This window comes from Schistocerca piceifrons, chromosome 4 (assembly GCF_021461385.2).
Source record: "Schistocerca piceifrons isolate TAMUIC-IGC-003096 chromosome 4, iqSchPice1.1, whole genome shotgun sequence".
Taxonomy (NCBI): domain Eukaryota; kingdom Metazoa; phylum Arthropoda; class Insecta; order Orthoptera; family Acrididae; genus Schistocerca; species Schistocerca piceifrons.
Genome location: NC_060141.1, coordinates 615,080,218 through 615,101,139, shown reverse-complemented (window position 1 = coordinate 615,101,139; position 20,922 = coordinate 615,080,218). Strand labels below are relative to the sequence as shown.

At 38.6% G+C, this 20,922-nt stretch overlaps 1 protein-coding gene across 3 annotated transcripts in view; it reads right to left on the bottom strand.

Annotated features, from left to right (window-relative positions):
- Nucleotides 1-20,922, bottom strand: part of LOC124796317 (saccharopine dehydrogenase-like oxidoreductase) — a 99,638-nt gene that overhangs the window by 21,647 nt on the left and 57,069 nt on the right. For all 3 annotated transcript variants that reach the window (XM_047260445.1, XM_047260446.1, XM_047260447.1), the window contains exons 6-9: nt 18,835-18,965; nt 18,514-18,751; nt 12,236-12,403; nt 927-1,021 (exon numbers count right to left, since the gene is read on the bottom strand). In XM_047260445.1, the coding sequence (XP_047116401.1) occupies nt 927-1,021; nt 12,236-12,403; nt 18,514-18,751; nt 18,835-18,965 (632 nt within the window). The remainder of the gene's footprint in view (nt 1-926; nt 1,022-12,235; nt 12,404-18,513; nt 18,752-18,834; nt 18,966-20,922) is intronic.

The following is a 20,922-nucleotide window of genomic DNA, read 5'->3' as shown; positions in this document are numbered from 1 at the left end:
AACACAGCCTCAAGTGTGCACTTTTACATAATGAGAACCCAACCTATACAAGTCTATCCAAATCGGCTACTCAGTTGGTACGCATGAAAAATCAGGTTATAGTAACTATACCCTGGATAAAATCTCATGCTGTGAACAAAAATGGATCACCTCGCCTTGGCCCGTCAACATCGATATTGGACTGTTGATGACTGGAAACATGTTGCCTGGTCGGACGAGTCTCATTTCAACCTGTATCGAGTGGATGGCCGTGTACGGATATGGAGACAACCTCACGAATCCATGGGCCCTGCATGTCCGCAGGGGAGTGTTCAAGCTGATGGAGGGTCTATAATGGTATGGGGTGTGTGCAGTTGAAGTGATATGAGACGCCTGATAGGTACGATTGACAGGTGACACATACATAAGCATCCTGCCTGATCACCTGCATCCATTCATGTCCATTGTGTATTCTCATGAACTTGGGAAATTCCAGCAGGACAATGCGACACCCATATGCCCAGAATTGCTACAGAGTGGCTCCTAAATCACTTCTGAGCAGCAAGTGATCATACACATGCAAGATGGAGAGTAAAAATAGATCCACAGCTAGAACGTAGCCAGAAAGTTGCCACATTGTAAAACTGACTTCTTTCACATCACAGGAAGATATTGCAATTACGATCACAGAACACACATATAAAAAAACCGGACTTAGAAATTTTGAGCTATTAAAATGTGAAATTTTGTTTCTATTTACGACGGTTGTTATCTTTTCTTTAAAAAAACAATCTGACCTATAATTGTTATCCATAATTTTTATCACATTTTATCAGAAACAGAATCCAAAACTGAAAAAAGTCACTTTTGCTCAGAAAAAAAACAAACATGTCATTATTTACAAAGGGAATGTAATGTTTTGAAACCTTCAAGAGTAAAAAACTTACCTGAAAGGCATTTTGTCATGTTCTTTAATAATAGTTACTGCTGAAAGAATAAGTGCAGTACACGTGGCTCCATAGCCTGGATTTTGTCCTTTAATCTGGAAAAACAACATTCATTATAAACAACACCAGTATTCAATGATTGTTAATGGTTTTAAAAACATTTCTTGAAATTTTGTATGCAGGCTGTACAACTTATCTGGCAGTCTTTGTTAGTGTGTCTGCCAACATGCAGAATTAAAATTCTTATTTTGATAAAATTTATCACTGTTGTGGCTCCCAAAGACAATATCTGCCTGGTTAAAAAAGTCTCTCTTCCATTCTACATAGTAATATCAAAATACAGTCATCAGGTATCAGTGAAATAGTCTGTATCATAATCATGATCAGAGGCCTGACCTGCTGGCTGCAGCTGCAATAGATTACCACAGTCTCTGATGAAGCAAGCCAGTGATGTCATCACATGGGCTGAGCAATGCTGTAAGCACCAATGTGCTACGGGTTCAGCAGAGTTGCGCACAGACCACGGATGCACTGAGGGAGCCCATGACGTCACTGCATGGGCTGGGTAGTGCTATGCACAAGCACTGGTGTGCTGCAGCCTAGGGGTTCGTGGTGGCACTGACCACCGTTGTAAGCTACCGTCTATGAGCACCGAGGTGAGCAGTGCTTAATGGAGTGTCATGGCTTTTCCATTTTTTCTTATCGCAGACAATTAATACGCAAACTAAATACGGTTTGGAAACGAAGGTAAGCATACTAAGAAAAGGGAAGTGAAAGAAAAATTAATCAGTAGTGAATATAGAAGCGCACAGCCTGAAACTGATCTTAAAAGTTCAGTTTGGATGGTATTTAACCCTATAGTGGGCGGCAGTGAGTAGAAAGTTAATTTTGTTTACTGTGTACTGAAATTAATGCTCATAGTAACGGGTGGCCGCCTATGCATGTCTAATACACAAGAGTCTTGTTTGAACAAGAAACGCCTTCCTAAGGTTGCTCTGGAGATAATTTATGATAACTGCGTGACTGTGTGCACATGGCATCATAGGGGCAAAGGTTTTTTGGATCTTGTTCAGACATTAGTTGACACTTATGGCAAAGTAACTGCAAATGCTACTACACCTCATCTCTCAAATGTGTCGCAGCACATGGAAGAAGGTGCTAAAAGCCTAATAGGTATAATTATGTCTTAAGTAACTGCTTATAACTAGAGGTGAATGCACAGCAACTACAGATATGGAGACATGTAGCACAAGAAGAAACCATTATCTAACATGTTCCGACAAAGTCAAGTGCTGGCACAGTGGTAGGGAACATTAGAGCAGAGAGGGCTGTGAAGAAGACATCAGCCAACTGCATGCGGACCGACCCTTCTCTAGGACGACAAACCAACAGCAGTGCCCATGACATGAAGAGGATACAAGTGCTGTGTCGCCTGGCCACGACCCAGTTTGAAGACTAGTCAGTTGCAGAGTTCCACAGCAGCGGCTTAGGAACTGTATTACTTCTCGTATTATGAACTGTATATACCGAAGAGACTGCTTGTGTTGCATGTTGACCTTTGCTTGCGACAATCACTGTAAATTTCTCAAAGTTAAATATTGTCATTTATTTTCTGTAAATAAAATCATCAATACAATTTGCTTGAATTGTTGTTTAGCGATCCGAGAAGGTAGGTTTCCTAGGCACACCACAATTGACGAGTAGACAGGATACAACATCACATGTACTGTCATTTTGTTGTCTTTACTGTCAGATCTGTGGACAAAACATTCGTTATCTTGTCTCACGGTGAAGCGGAATTGGGAAACTTCCTCCAGCACTTAAATAGCCTACCCAAAAATATAAAGTTCACACATGAGACTGAAAACAATAGTACCTTGCCATTTCTAAATGTGGAAGTATACAGAGCTGCCGAAGGTAAACTGGGACACAAAGTGTACCGGAAACCAACGCACACTTATCTGTACCTGCACGCGGAGAGCCACCACCATCCAGCTCAAAAGTATTCAGTTCTGCATACTACCAGATAAGCGACAAAAATAACATCAAAGAAGAATTAAAGGAGCTACAACACACGTTTTGTGCCAATGGCTCTGATGACAACATCGTAAGAAAGGTAGCTAAAACCAAAGGGAGCAGAACACGAGAAGAAGGCAAGGAAGAGAAGCTTCCACTGGTACACTTACCATATGTAAAAGGCGTCAGTGAACGGCTAGGCAACGTCCTCCGCCGACAAGGTTTCAAACCAATTTTTTGAAGCAGTCACAGGATCCACAAAATGATAGGTTCCACGAAGGATGTAGTCAACAATCTTAACACTGCAGGTGTTTACAAACTACGGTGTGAGTGCAGAGCTGCCTACATAGGAGAAACAGGGTGACCCGTCAGCTTACGAGTAGCAGAACACGAACGCTATGTACGATTACAACAACATAATAAATAGGCGATAGCGGAACACCACTGTAACTGTGGACAACCTATCAGGTTCCAGGAAGCCCGAGTACTGGCGAAAGAATCATGGATGCGAGAATGCAAAATACGGGAGGTGACCGAAATTATTAAGCAGCCTAACAACATCAACAGAGAAGATGGCTACCAACTCCCGGCATCCTGGCTGCTGGCCATCCTGGCTGCTGGCTATCCCGGTCCAACGGGCCATGAGCGGTCGCGGGGCAGAAGCTACATGGGACACGGATGTATCTGCACAAACAGCTGTAGAGCAACTGTCAGTCCACTTCCACGCACACCAGGAGGAAAACTTGCCGGCCAAAAGCCGAACGCTGATTGGTGGACAGCTACCAATCGTTGATGACATGAACATCCACGAATAGCTTTTTTCCTTCCGTCTTCCCTTATGTCATGACTAGCCAATCATATTATAGGGCCAATTAAAAGTTTTACAACAGTGACGTCAGACATCGATAGTCTGTAATAAATAGAAGCACCTATCCCCATCCAAAACCAGTCATGCCCTGAGGAAGGCCGTAGCAATTCGGCTGAAACCTTGGTTTTAGTTTATTATTGTTGTTAGTTTATTAGCAATGACGCGGCATAATACCCAGAAGAATTTTAATCACTCTCCATTTTTGTTTAGAACCCAGTTTACAGATGAAGCAAAACCAGGCAATAACACTTTAAGAGAATTGTTGGGACCATTTCTGTCTCTCTGTATCCACAAGACTGCTTTGAAAGATATGCCTTTTATGACTGAGCAACATGGCAACATTGTCGCTGCATTGTGTGATTATTCACAATTGAACTGTCCCTGTCATATGCTAAATATAGTGCTATGAAATGCTTTTTATGTATGTCTACCAGTTCATGCTCTATTGACTGCGGCAAAAAGAAAAGTAGCCTTCTTATTGCCCTTGATCACTAAAACAGTTCAAAGATACTCACTGGAACACACAGCTAAAATTGTTAGTATCAGCTGAAAGCCAAAATACAGTTTAGTGCAAACAGCTGTAGGAGAAATAGCTTGAATTGGAGTAAGTGATATCACACTGATGAATGAACTAATTTCTCTTCTCATGGTTTAGATATTATTCTAGTACTATAAATCTTATAGATTAGTGTTTAATTTACAATGAGCCTTTTAAAATATTAGAACTGGAGGCATCACCTATACTGAACCCTCTGCTGCCATGAAAAATTACATTATTACAGCAACTTAGTCAGGTGCCTCAGAACAAAGAAGCCTCTGAAATAGGACTTTTATGGAAACACCTCAATTTGCACTTGGAGGTGAAGTTAATTATCCAGAGGTGCCATGATGTAGCAACTTTTCTCTGGCCACCATTTTGTCATAGAACATGATATCTCAGGTAAGAGACATGAAATCATGGCACAGGTAAGACAGACAGACAGACAGACAGACAGTCAGTCAGTCAGTGCACTGCTATTTTAATAGCTCCCCACTGGTCGATTCCAAAGGGAACTGCAAACTCTCAATCAGAACCGAGGCTGGCCACAGAATCGAGGATACACAATGTCAGATCAGATTCAATGTTCCCTCGCCTAAAGAATACCTGAATATATGGAAATACTTTATCAAATCACCTGATCAAAAGAGAGTGACTTGGGCAGAGCACTTAAATTCAATGAAATACTTCAAATACCTTCAATATCAGAACATTTGGTGTTTTTTCAATAAACTTGCACCTTTAAAGTAGGGCTCACACTGACATTGATTTGCAAAACGATATATTAAAAAGTTTTGGAATTTTTTCAACCATGTCAAAGCATTACAGTGAAAGAGGCATGTATGAGCCACAAAAAGGCAACTCTTCATCAGATTCCACAAATCTCCAGTACCAGCAAAAGTAAAGAAGTTTGCTTTGTCGGCATATGTGTAAGATACTCTTACTGCAACAGATGAGTTGCAGAGATACTTAAAACAAAAATGAAAGATTAAAGTAAATGTGATTTCTTACTGAAAACAAATGGGGAAAATTTTTCCACAACAAATGCTGTACCTTTCACAACAAGACAGTGACTTTTACACCCAGACAATGTTGATGCTCCTTTTTTATTCATAGTACCAGGGTGTAATACCTCCACTTTTTTTATTGTGAAATCTCTGAAAGCTTTTTAAATAAAACAAATGTTAGTAACATTGTAATCTTTATTCTTTAACAATCTAGCTGCTCTATTCACAATGGAAAGTTCAGGTTTGAATATCAACAATTATGGAAAGGATATACTGCTACTCACCATTGAAATGAAACGTTGAGTTGCAGACTGGCACAACAAAAAGAATATTACACATTAAGGTTTTGGCCAAAGCCTTCACCGGAAAAGAAAAAAAACGCACACAATCACACAAGCAAGCACATCTCACACACACATGACTGCTATCTCTGGCTGCTCTGGCCAGACTGGCCTGAGCAGTCAGAGATAGTGGTCATATATGAGTGAAATATTCTTGCTTGTGTGGATTCTGATGAAGGCTTTGGCCAATAGCTTAATGTGTAATAGTCTTTTTGTTGTGCCGATTTGCAACTCAAGGTGTCATCTTTACGGTGAGCAGCAATATATCCTTTCCATAGCTGTCGCTCTATTCGTAATCCATCCAATGTGCTGACACAACTTAATGCAACATATTCCTGGCCTTTAGAAAGGTTTAAAACAGCTTGGTTCACTACACATCCTTAAGTTTCGGAGTGCCTAAAACTGTATTGATTGTGGACTGATTAAATGAATTCCATCTCTGCCAATGTAGATACGAACAGATGGAATGTTGGTGTCATACATCTGATCACTATAGGATAAAGACCAAACAGTTTCGGTGGCAGTAATCATCGCACCATTCACAACTCCTTATTTCATGTTAATATTTGAGCAAAGCTTAACTCTCATTCCACTGAAAATTTTTAACTTCTTTTGTAATCATCCGGGCTTTCTTATAACACCTAATACAATGTTGTCCAAGCATACATTGTCAGTATTTCTTGTTGTATTCACTAGCACATCCTGATCACGCATTTCTGAAGTTCACACTCCTTGCCCTTGATATTGTTCAATGACAGCTTTGTTATGTGCATCAACTTGTGCTCGAATAGGATATGTGTGAATTATTCTACCCAAATCCAAATCAGTACAAGCCTTCGTTAGCAATGTCGACATCAATAGCCCCAATTCATGGGGGGGAGGGGGGGGGGGTGTCTTCAACTCACTGACACAGAGCATTCAGAAGATGGCAAATGTCGTGTCACCTTTTTTTGTCACTTGTTTCGATGTGGTTTCTCCTGCCACTCTTGTCCCTCTCATTCATTATGGTTAACCGCGGTTAGGTTGGTGATGAATTAACAAACCTATTGTGACACATGTTGACTTCCACTTACTTTTTACTCAATGACCAGTACTATGATCACACAGGCTGAGTTGTGATGGGAAGCCCATTATCACCTATTATTGCCTATTTGTTTATGGAAGAGTTTGAGAATATTGCATTTCCTTTGAAACTGTATTTAGTATATCTGGCTGAAAATTTGACTGCTTTGATGTATGGAATGGAATGTTGAAACAAATGCCATTCTGGTTCAGTTAGTACTGCGATTTCATCAGGAATATCACCTGTAGCTAGATACTCTAATGCGCATTTTTGAGCTCTTCAAGTGTTTATTCCTTCAATGGCAAACAAGCAAATAAATTGTAGTGGCAAGTTTCAGTGTTAAGTATGACTTTGGTGCAGACAGACATTATTTCACTACCTGATTAGGGCAACATTTTTTCTGGCATATAGCAAAGATCTTGTCACAAAACCTGTTTATGGTAGAGTGAAAAATCTGCCTCAACAGCTTCCCGTTGAGCATACACCTCATATTGACTTCATAGTCTTGTTCACATCCCTGACTTGTCTGTCTAGCTTGTAATTCAGAGTGTCTCAATATACCTCATTCCAGCTGAGATATAGGTGCTTCAGTAGTCTCAGTTGGTCTTATTTGAGCATGACTAAGTGCATCACTAGGAAGTCAAGAAACTTCCTTTAGCTCATCTACACCATTTGGCTAATCTTGGGGATTTATTTGCTTCTGGTTCCTGCTGAAGATTCCCTTGTTGTTCTTGCTTCTCCTTCTCTAAATGAAGCTTGCATGAGGTGCCTTCTCCTCAACCACAGACATAAAAATGGTCACTTATGCACTATTAATATTATTATTATATTGTGACCAGAAATTGCCAAGGATTGGGAACAACTTAAAGAACCAGCAGAGACTGACTAACTGGCCAGAGGCTGTCAACAGCATTTAGCCAAGTGGGAACAGGAGGAAAATGGACAATGGAGATGGCACAACAGAATAACAATGTTCAAGCGAGTGATCCAAGAGCAAAAGCCTAACACACAGAAAATGTCTGGAATGCATTCCAATGCTACCCACACAGCAAGCCAGTACTGCAGAGCAATGTTACCAATCCTTTTCATCCCCCATCTCACCCCTGTACGAACTAAGTGGATCAGACAGGCAAGAAAACGAGTTGATATTGCACTGTCATCCAGTTCTGAGATATATTTCAAATATCAAGTCTCTAGCTCATTAGAAAATTAATTTAAAATTATCTGCAAAGTTTGAACTGCACACAGACAAGAAATCAACCAAATAATAATGTGTTAAAAAATGAGGTTCAACTTTTGATACAAAAACAGTTGCTGATATATTCAGCAAACATTTTTTAACAGTGACATTACAAATAGATTGCAAGGCTACATAAATCAAGCCATGAATTTTCTATAAACCAGTGTATTTAGTACAGTACAACAGATCATAGTAAGAACAGTCGACTATAAAGGAAATTTAAAGAATCATTAAATACCTGAAAAATAAAAAATGTACCAAACCTGACAACTTGTACAGGGTAGGCCATTGATCGTGACCGGACCAAATATCTCACGAAATAAGTGTCAAATGAAAAAACTACAAAGAACGAAACTTGTCTAGCTTCAAGGGGGAAACCAGATGGCACTATGGTTGGCCCACTATATGGCACTGCCATAGGTCAAACGGTTATCAACTGCGATTTTTTAAATAAGAACCTTCTTTTTTACATATTCGTGTAGTATGTAAAGAAATATGAATGTTTTAGTTGGACCACTTTTTTCGCTTTGTGATAGATGGCGCTGAAATAGACACAAACATATGGCTCACAATTTTAGACGAACAGTTGGTAACAGGTAGGTTTTTTAAATTAAAATACAGAACATAGGTACGTTTGAACATTTTATTTCGGTTGTTCCAATGTGATACATATACCTTTGTGAACTTATCATTTCTGAGAATGCATGCTGTTACAGAGTGATTACCTGTAAATACCACATTAATGCAATAAATGCTCAAAATGATGTCCGTCAACCTCAATGCATTTGGCAATACGTGTAACGACATTACTCTCAACAGTGAGTAGTTCGCCTTCCGTAATGTTCGCACATGCACTGACAATGCACTGAAGCATATTGACAGGCGTTGTTGGCGGATCACAATAGCAAATATCCTTCAACTTTCCCCACAGAAAGAAATCTGGGGACGTCAGATCCAGTGAACATGCGGGCCATGGTATGGTGCTTTGACGACCAATCCACCTGTCATGAAATATGCTATTCAATACCACTTCAACCGCACGCGATCTACGTGCCGGACATCCATGATGTTGGAACTACATCGCCTTTCTGTCATGCAGTGAAACATCTTGTAGTAACATTGGTAGAACATTACGTAGGAAATAACATTATGTAGGAAATCATAATACATTGCACCATTTAGATTGCCATTGATAAAATGGAGGCCAATTATCCTTTCTCCCATAATGCCACACCATACATTAAACCACCAAGGTCGCTTATGTTTCATTTGTCGCAGCCATTGTGGATTTTCCGTTGCCCAATAATGCATATTATGCCGATTTACATTACTGCTGTTGGTGAATGACGCTTCTTCGCTAAACAGAACGCGTGCAAAAAATCTGTCATCGTCCCGTATTTTCTCTTGCACCCGGTGGCAGAACTGTACACGACATTCAAAGTCGCCACCACGCAATTCCTGGTGCATAGAAAAGGTGCAATCTATTTTTATGTAGCATTCTCAACACTGACGTTTCTGAGATTCTCGATTCTCGCGCAATTTGTCTGCTACTGATGTGCGGATTAGCCGCGACAGCAGCTAAAACACCTACTTGGGCATCATCATTTGTTGCAAGTCGTGGTTGATGTTTCACATGTGGCTGAACACTTCCTGTTTCCTTAAATAACTTAACTATCCGGCGAACGGTCTGGATACTTGGATGATGTCATCCAGGATTAACGAACAGCATACATAGCACATGCCCGTTGGGCATTTTGACCACAATAGCCAAACATCAACACGGTATCGACCTTTTCCGCAATTGGTAAACAGTCCATTTTAACACAGGTAATGTATCACGGAGCAAATACCGTCCGCACTGGCGGAATGTTACGTGATACCACATACTTATATATGTTTGTGACTATTACAGCGCCATCTATCACAAAGCGAAAAAAGTGGTCCAACTAAAACATTCTCTTTACGTAGTACATGAATATGTAATAAAAAATGGGGGTTCCTATTTAAAAAAAAAATTAGTAGATATCTGTTTGACCTATGGCAGTGCCATCTAGCGGGCCAACCATAGCGCCATCTGGTTTCTCCCTTCAAGCTAGACGAGTTTCGTTCTTTGTAGTTTTTTCGTTTGATGCTTATTTCGTGAGATATTTGGCCTGGTCACTATCAATGGACCACCCTATATAGTAAATTATTAAACTACTGCTACAACCATGTAAGTAAAATCCTTTGTCATATTTTCAATGCATCACTTAAGCAAGGAATACTTCCTGAAATGCTTAAGTATACAGTTGCAAAAATTATTGTTTAAGGAGAGAGAGATAAGGCAGATACTGCTAACTATTGGCCAATCTCACTACTGTTAAGTTTTTCCAAGGTTTCAGAGACTAATGCATGGCACAATTGTGAAGCACCTTAGTAACTACAGTGTCATCAGCGAAAATAATTTAGAATTTCAGAAACGGCTATCAAAAGAATGTGTGATATTTGCATTTTCTGTCAATGTTTTGGAGACGAAAGTCTGTGTCAAGTGACTAAATACTTTTACACAATGGCACATACTTTGGTATAATTGGAGCAGCATGGAAATGCCTTTATTTCTACCTTTCTAGCAGAAAGCTGCACTGGACATTCTAAAACGTATTTCGATACCGGAATGAAATAATGTCATATCACATCACAGAGCTCAGTCCTGGATCCATTGGCTTTTACTATTATCATTAATGATGCACCTCTCTGTAAAGACTATTGTAAATTCATCATTTTTAATGGTGAGACTATGCTGGTAATTGATAATTCATTACACAAACTTGAGGTGTCAGCTAATATGGTTTTTAGGAATATTGTGAACCGGTTTAATAAAACTGGTCTCTCTGTCAATCACATAAAAATAATTTTTTTACACCTGCATACATACTCTGAAAGCCACTACATTGTTCAGTTTCACACAAGCTCTAAAGATGAAGGAACAAACCAAATCTTGGATCTGTGTAAAAAGACTGCGTCCTGCAACTTCCAGTTTGTGCATAATTTGATCCTGTAAAAATGTGGTTCAAATGGCTCTGAGCACTATGGGACTTAACATCGGAGGTCATCAATCCCCTAGAACTTAGAATTACTTAAACCTAACTAACCTAAGGACATCACACACATCCATACGCGAGGCAGGATTCGAACCTGCGACCGTAGTGGTCGCACGGTTCCAGACTGTAGTGCCTAGAACGGCTCGGCCACCGCGGCCAGCTGGGAACTATTGAATCAGCTTCTTATGGTTACTGTCATGCTATCATAGCACATGGAATCATTTTGCGGAAATCAACCATCAGCTAGAAAAGTGCTATATGCACAGAAATGAGCAATAAGCATCCTGAGTGGAGTCTACTCTACAGCCATGTGCAAAAATCTTTCTACGGAACTTTAAATCCTCACATCCACTGCATATTAAATATTCTCCCTGGTGTGGTACATAGGGGAGGAAACCCCCTTTTTGAAGGTAATAGGGTGTATCAGCCATGATACTAAAAGAAAATATGTTATCAATTACAAGCTTGCAAATCTTAGTATGTTTCACAAGGGGGCCCTCATTTCAGCAGTATTAAAACTGCTAATGCCCCTGGTCCTTCATAAAATTAAGTGTTAAGTGGATTCTTAAGGGTCATTTTATGCTACAAAAGGGTTCCTGAATGACTAAGTCTAGTATCCATGTACTTTTAAGAATCAGATGCATTCCCAAATCCTTATTTGTGGGCATGTCCATTTACTTTTGTAAACGTAAATATTTTTCCATTATAGATTTATTTCTATAATATTTATTTTCCATAATAAAATTTAAGTTGAAGATACTTTAATTTAAAACTGATTGGCACTGTTTACATAATGCCATAGAAGGTAACTGCAACAAACCTGTGATATATTTGCAAAACGGATCACCAGAACACGAAATAAATAAATAAACACAAAAGTTTTTAGGCAGTTATTGATTAAATCTTAACAGAATTCCATTCTTTTCAAACAAATATTTAAATGAAACTGGTTATCATATTTTTATACTAAAAACAATGATACAGCACATTCATATGACACTAGAAAGTCCTGACAGGATATAAACAAATAACAATTTAAAGAATAAAGGTGTGTGTGTGTGTGTGTGTGTGTGTGTGTGTGTGTGTGTGTGTGTGTGCTCGCTCTTTTTCTGTCAGAACTTTTCTTACTGTAAACAACAGTGCTACATTACTGTACCTGGGCAGTTACTTTCTTATTCATGGGCGTTGCATGTTGATCTGTTGGCTCTGATAATTTTTCCTTCCATCCTTCAGCAAAAAGTGTAAATTTGAAATGAGTATTTTTCATCATCTCTTCAGTTGGGCCTTCGTGACTTACAAAACCACACGAAAATACTTTTGGGTACTAGAAACAAAGTACAAACACTGAGTTTAAATGTAGTTGTGTGAAATAACCATTTTAGAAAAGTAAATAATGTGATAATATTAGCAGTAATCAAAAATTCGGAGCCTAGAACATATTTACATTTATGATAAAATTAAATTTCACAGCAGTGACAAAAAATTTTCACTAAAATTGCACCCTGATATTGTTTTGCTTACTTCAAGATACTACTACATATTGTTCTCCCCTCACTTTGGTTATATTTGAAGGAAGATGACTTGTTTAACTCAATATTCATTGTTTGCATTTATTTTAATTTGGTTTTGGTGCTTCACTTTTTTTCTACATAATTGCAGCATTTTTGTTTATCATTCAAATTTCATAGTTTCACTTTTATCAATACACTTTCTGTTGAGTAAAAAACAGCCCTGCAGCTGAATGGTTACTTTATTTAAAAAGCATGACATCTTTTGTAATGTTTGTTACATTATCAGCCTAAAACCTGAATAGAAACAAACTGTGAAATAATATCAGGAAATGACTTTGTATAGGATACTAATACAAGCATTCTTAAGAAACTTAAAGGTTTCTCAACTCCATCCTTGGACTGGCAAGAGTGTCTAATTACAATAGTTCCATTAAGTACATGTACCCTTCAGATGGTTTTGTATCTTAAGAGTTCCATACTATGGTAGGATTTCATCTCATGCTGAGAAACTGCTTTTGACTCAAGATTGTCCCAGCACATTTCATTCCTAGGAATAACAGCCAGAGATTCAGACATGGTGACAAAATGAGGGATGATACTTTTTAGTCTCTGGGGGTTTACAGAATCACGCATAATGACTGCCTGTACAAATATATCAGCCAGATGGGTCAGATTTAGGGAAACATTCATCTGGCGCAGGCTCTAACTTAGCTTTAGGTACCCATTTTTCTGAGACGGGCGACTGTTCCTAGTATTTCATCCACCCATTCAGTGTTACATAGGGAATTTAAGGGCAATGTTCTAAATGTTCTAGAAAGAGATTTAGCATGCCTTCAAGCAATCTCCTAGTCATACTCTCAATACCAAGATGAAATGAAACGTAAATAGATCTTGGATAATTTTGACTATCTCAGTGGATAACCCAAACTATTTACCTGTTTGTGCACTGCCACTTCCTTTGTCCCCCCGTAATGGGTCTTTTCAGAGGATCTACTTCATATTTTCTATTGCAAGTATTTGCCTTTATAATCCTGTGCGCACCCGATTCCTTATATTTTTCTCACACTGAGTCAGTCTTATCTCCTCTGCGCATGCACCACATGTCTAGTGGCCCATCATAAGTTTCTGCATTAGTTTGCAGTCAGCTGCGGTGTTGCCCTGTACTCACTACTGTCCTGTACTCACTGATACACTAGTACACGATATGGTTTCCTCTGTTTTCTTCCATTTCCTCCACTGTACCATACTTTAATAGTTCATTTATATTCCTTTTTAGGTTCCAGCTATTGGGCCCCCGTCTACATTAGCCTGTTGTGGGTTGTGACACTGTTTTTAGAATTGAATTAAATTCTAGGAATTGGGTAAAGTTTAACAGCAACTCTACTCCAGCATCATGGGTAACTGTAAGTACCGATTGTCACATTTTGTATTACTTGCCTTCAGCCATTTTTGACAATGATCTAACTTTTTTAATCCACAGTTGTCACTTCCTGGTATTATTTCATGGTTTCTTTGTATTCAGGACTTCACCTCAAGATGTAACTAACATTATGAAACTACTCCTATTTTTTTAAGTAAAGTTTCCATGGTTTTTTTTTTTTCCTCTCTCTTCTGAACATGAAGTTTTCCTCCTGTGGATGTTGGATAGGTACACTTTTGAGTAGTTACCTCCTCCTTAGAGACTTAATGAAATTTAATCAGGAAGTAAACAGAAATATCCGCATGCAAAAAACAGTGTTTTTGACACAGAGAGAATGTATGTTCATCACATAACCGAAATAGAAGATTGGTTACCAAAGAGTTCAATGAAACATATTTGGCTGGTTACGAAGTTAGAGTTAGATTTCTTTCCGGTCATTTTCGCACTGAATGATCTTGAGTTTTTGTATTTTTTGGGAGCCTTGTATAGCCATAGACCAAACTTAGTAACGGAAACTATGTTACAAAGTGTATATTGTTTCACCTAAGTTAATAACAATAACAACCAAGGAAAGTTTAAATATAGAAAACTGACACACACTTAAAATACAGCATATGACATCCTACACCTAATGTACACTTCCAATTTGACAAACATTATCTGACTGAAGTGTCTAGCACTTCATGTTCACCCATAAGTACGTCTCATGTAGTGGAATCCAATATGGGATGGGTCCTTTGCTCATTTTTGCGCGACATCCCATTCTTGCAGATACATTTTCAGTCAAGGTAGTAATGCTTATTTAATGGAAAATGACTGCACATTCTCCACAGAATTTTATGTCATGGTACATGATTAATTTCCAAACCAACCATCATGTTAATATCAGTACCTGATGACGATCGGCCCATAACCAGAGTGACTTTGTTGCTATGAAAACCCTTACATGTACACCATACAATATGACTGTGTACTCTTTCATGTTGGTGCACACAACAGTCATTTAAAAAATATGAACACACACAGCATGGGAGTGTTACAATTCTCTTCGTGATCTCTGGAACAATAGAGTTAAAAGTCCAAAGCCTTCTATGCGATAAAGATTATATACTGACACTCCAAACTGCACATTTCGATATGGACTAGTAGGTGCAGCTCACAATATAATCTGCAAATGGAGAATATGCAAGACTGTCAGCTTTTTCTTCTTTCCTTCCTACCACCCACCTTCCCCTATCCCCTGCTAGCCTCTGATGATAAAAATGTTGTAGACTTGATCAACATTGTACTGTGGAGGTTCTGTCACGTTACACTTCACTACAGAATTACAAACTGACTTGCCAGTAGTTATGTTTAGCATAGCCAGAAACTGTCATATTAAAGAAATACAGTTATTTACGACTCAAAGGTTAAGGTCTCAAAGAAAAACTTTTTCCTTGTCTGTTGCGACAGCATACTACATACATATGTTGCTTCTGAGAAGAAAGGACAGAAAATAATATTTTATTTAATTGCCAATTTTGGCATTTTTTAACAATTTTAGTGTTTTTTAACAATGGAGAGAAGGAAAGTTGCTACTCACCATGTAGTGGACATACTGAGCCGCAATAGGCACAATAGAAAGATTCACACAATCAATCTTTTTATTGTGCTTATCGCGGCTCAGCATCTTCGCTATATGGTGAGTAGCAACTTTCCTTCTCTTGTATTGTTACATTCCATCCTGGATTTTCCATTGTTTGATTTAGTGTTTTTTTAACAATTTTAGTGTTATTTTCTGCCATTTTGGTGTCAGTTACTGACACCTTATCTTTGAAGTAACATGTGACCATAATTTGTCTTATTTCTTTGTTTTTCAGTATTATGTTGAAAATATACCCATTGGTTACAGTATATTTATAGACAAATTATTGAAAGACAGACATGATTTATATTAAATCCATTAAATCTAATCAAATCAAATAAAGAAACTTTGCAACCATACATAGATAAAGCTTTTGGGGGAAAAGAAGCATTAGCATAATTTAAAGTTCTGTTCTGAGATATTATGTTGCTGATCAATCACTATTTCACTGTAGTGTGAAAAAAAGCCATCTGGAGTCTTAATTTGAACATAAAACTGCTGTCAGCACACCATAAGACATTTGACACTATTCACATGTGCTGCTGGCATAGGAAGTTGCTTTCCCACTAAATTATGAAGTGTTTTGTATCCCTTCAGAATATCTTACATGGCTGAAACTTTATATATTCTTGTTACACGTAGCAGACTCTTTGCCATTTCATTATTAACATTGTTCATTACTATCAAGTGGCTGAAACAAAAATCTAGAGCCTTAAAAAATCCAGGATGGAATGTAACAATGTTATGAAAAGGATAGGTGCTATTCGCCATATAGTGAAGATGATGCTGAGTTGTAGATAGGAACAACAAAGAGACTATCACAAAATAATCTTTCAGCCAACCAGGCCTTTGCTAAAAACAGACATGACCCCCCCCCCCCCCCGACACACACACACACACACACACACACACACACACACACACAGTCCCCAGTAATTTACCTATCAGAACTATTTACTGACCAAACAAACATTTTAAATTAATATTAACTATACATTTACAAATTCCATAATTTTTACACATTATTTACTTTCAGATTTTTCAGTAAAGCACCTTAATGATCAGATTACTACACACACAGTCCATCTTATACTTTAGTCTTTTTATTTCTCTTCGTAACTATAAGTTACAATTTTATACAAGTCAGTGTTTCAGAGAGCGCAATCCTTTCATGATTTGTTATGTGTTGAGCAAAGAGTCTTTTTTCTTCTACTCCTGCTTATCCTCTAGGAAGTGGTAACAGTAATTTCTAACAGAAGTGATACCCAATTGGTGTTCAATTTTCCATGTATATCCTCTCACTTCCTTACATACTTACTGAGAACTTCCTTACCTGTAGCACATTTGATAGCTGTTTGTTATCTCATATTCACTCACACTCTTAATACTTAGCTACCTGGAACAGGACTTTTGTGTGCATATGCTCTTGTTATTTTCATCTTACAGCCTATTATTAACATAACTTTTGTGTGTTCCATTGCAAATAAAGCGGCTCTCAACATTTAATTAGGTGCTGTGATATGCATGTTCAGATGAAATAATTTTAGAGCATAACAGATTCCTCAAGTGGATGACCACTAGTGAAACTTCAGAAAGCCAAGAAGTAATGCATCAATACGTCTGACTATTATGAAGAACATCTGGAAGCATTCACTGGCATTGCATGAACTGATTCTATGATGCAATAAAATTTTACCTTGATACACACTAAGCAGGCATACAGCAAAGAATGTAGCTCAGCATCCACAATCTCTGGAAGAATAGTGATTGATGTGATAAAACACATCATAGTAAACCAGACAATTATTATTAAGCAGGGTTGTTAGGGCCTACGTAATATGCAGAAGGAAAGTAAGAAGGAGCAAATGAAAATTTTCCTGATGAAGTTGCATATAACTCACTTTTCTGACAGTGGAACCAACTTGTCACCCACAAATAAAACTCTCATAATTTGCCTCAGACTACGTGTAGACATGAAAATTAATAATCCAGCAGTAAGAATTTATGTACCTTCACAATACATTTCAAACAGAAATAGGAAGTGAATACAGATGGCAGCGTCCTAAAAAAAAAAAATTAGAAAATAAACTGAACAGTGCAATGAAATCTATTTATAAAATGGTTCTTGCATATCATGTAACAACATCAAGTGTAAAAGAGAGGTACTGGATGATGATGATTGGTTTTTGGGGCACTCAATTGCGCAGTTATCAGCACCGGTACAAATTCCCAACCTTTGCTCAGTCCAAACTTGCCACTTTCTTGAATGATGATGAAATGATGAGGACAACACAAACAACCAGTCATCTCGAGGCAGGTGAAAACTCCTGACCCCGCCGGGAATCAAACCCGGGACCCTGTGCTCGGGGAGTGAGACTGCGACTGCGAGATTACAAGCTGCAGACTGAGAGGTACTGGAGATTGAAATTTTTTCATGTTGCACAAAGATTTGAGTTCGCATGAGGCAAACAGTTTTAGTCTATTAAGGAATTAGCTGAAGCTGCTAATTATTCACAGAAATTCAGCTACAAATGACCTTAAAATGATTTTACTGTGTCATATTTTTTTGAACAGGTGAGATTTGTGAAGGAGGAGGAAAATGAGGGCACAATATCTTCATTAGTACCTTGCCAACTGAAACATTATGATATTCCAATTTAGCTTCAGATTTTGTCTGCTCTACTTTCTATCATGTACATGAAAACAAATTAAAGACACAGTACCACACACTTATATGATTGCAGACAAGGGCAGTTGATAACTGTGATATGGCAAGTGCTTCAGGGTTTGTTCCACTAACTTTCTAATACCCAGAAACAGCAACAATTAAAGGTGTCATTATGCGAAAGTCTCACTGACTTTATTAGATGAATACTTACATCAAGCAGTAATTTGACACCAAGCTTGAATCTGGTCAAAATACCAAATACGAAAGCCACCATTATCACAAGAAATGAAACTATTAACGATGGAAATACAGCATATGCTTCAAACTGTATAGGGCGTTTCTTATCATGCTCATAAAAATGTCTCTGGGAACGGGAGACAACCGTGCGATCACTTCCAGGGAACGGTAAGCACCAACCATTGACACCAGTCTGTTTGTGTGGCAGTACCCTACAAGAAGAAAAAAATTCGAAAGTATAAAACCAAAGGCAATACAATGAAATCTTTTATGAAAAATTTATATAAATAGTTACCGGCGTTTCATTCTTGGAGAGAACCTTGGTAATCTGTTAGGAAAAAGCTTCTGCCGTAGAGGTCGAAATTCTCCATAATTGGCTACTCCATGAACAGCTGATTCCCATGTAGTATAGTGAATTGAAGCTCCCTGAAAAGAAATACCAAATTTGATTCAATGTTACATTATAAAATAAAGAATTTATCGACGCAAAAAATTAATTTCAGAGGGTCCCTAACAGAAAAAGCGGTAAACTTGAGGGATCAGATACATGAGGTAACACATTATTTCAGATTACTCCCGTCGGTTAGTGCTGGTCGCTACAGTGAACAGCAGTTCTAGTTTTCTGTTTCCCGGGAGACGGGGGTTATTCCTCAACCTGGATATGATAAGGTCATCTTCCCTTAATCCAGATAGGTGGGTGGTGGTCTGGAGGGTTAACAGGAAATTCTCTGGACGTCGATTGGCCCAAAGGCCTGCACCTTTGAGTTTGTGAAGCAGTTTGGTAGCTTGTGGAATTGATGGTCAGCAGTCTTGAAGCTCACAAAATTGAGGGTCAGCAGGCAGCCATCAAGCAGATGTGGTGGCAAGTCATGGGCCTTCTGAAGTGCAGTTTGTGCTTTAAAGAAAATAACACGGAAGTCCTTGTTCCGTTACAGAAAACTGAAACAGTTGATACGTACATTTCCTGGGATGGGTATGCCACTCCACTTCATTACTGTTATTTCCATATAGGTTGTAATTTAATATAAATGATGACTAATGATGATACCAGTGCAACAGCATATCACCATGGGGGGACAGAAGGGCCACTTGTGCACCCCCACTTCAAAGTCTTGGGGAGGGGAGAGCAGGAGTAGGGAAAGGCATGTACATTTTCTGCTCCTCTGTCCCTCCCAAATTCACTTAAGATATATACATGGTCTGCAAGCATAGGCAGACCGATTGATAAAAATTACACTGTACATCAACCAATAGGTGATAAATACTTTGTGTGAAAGCATTTTTTGCTTACAATTGAGTCAAAATGTAATATCTTTGAAGCTGCTATCTGTCAAATAATGTTAACTGTCATAACTCCAACCACAGTTTGTCCTATCGTGTAGAGGAGGGTGACATTGGAGGTAGCTTTTTCCAGCAGTGGATGTCAAACAACTGATTATGACCAACAGCAGTCACTCATGTGCAAGGACAAAGATACAATGCACACCAATGCCACTTTTGCACAGACTCAGGATGTTGTACTAATCCCCCTTAACTAACTAGTTTGAGGTGCTGTCTTCCACTGAAACTGGGGACCTCATACAACATGTTCAAGAGGGTTTTCCAGCACCCATTGAGGGAACAGTGTGCAACCAACTGCAGATTGTGGCACACGTTGAAACAAATGATGCCTGTCGTCTGGGCTCCGAAGTCATTCCTGGGCCATTCCAGCAACTGGCAGAGAAGGTTGAGAAGACCAGGCTTGCGCATGGAGTTTCAGTTAAGCTCACAATTTGCAACATTGTCCTCAAAAGTGATTGTGGCCATTTGGTTCTGAATCGAGTGGAAGGACTGAACCAGAGACTTTGAAAGTTCTGTGACCAAGGTAGGCAGCAACTTCCTTGACTTGTGCCATAGGCTTGAGAACTGGAAGGTTCCCCTAAATAGGTGAGGTTTTGCATATACAGGCTGTATGTGGGCTGCACACAAGGATTTTTCATATTAGGCACATCTCCAACCATTCCAGATAACAATAGCTATAGGAAATTCAGAAGTATCCATGTAAGATCGAATGAAATGCCTCCCACAGATGAGAGTATTAAACCAAAATTGACACCAGTGAGATTTTTGGAGAAAATTTAAGTGTGTACCCAAGGCTAAACAAATGGGAAATGGAGGTGGTGTGTGTCACAGACTAAAAACTTAAATCCACAGAGATAGAAATTGAAGCTGCATGTGAGATTGGTTGGGCAAGAATCAGTATCATAGGTGTGCATAAAATGATAATTGGAGCCTCCTGGCATAACCAAAAACTTAGAAAAAACCTTAGTTCAGCTGAACGTAAGTTCCCCAAACATACTGTAATCATTGGTGGACACTTAAATCATCCAACAATTAATTGGAA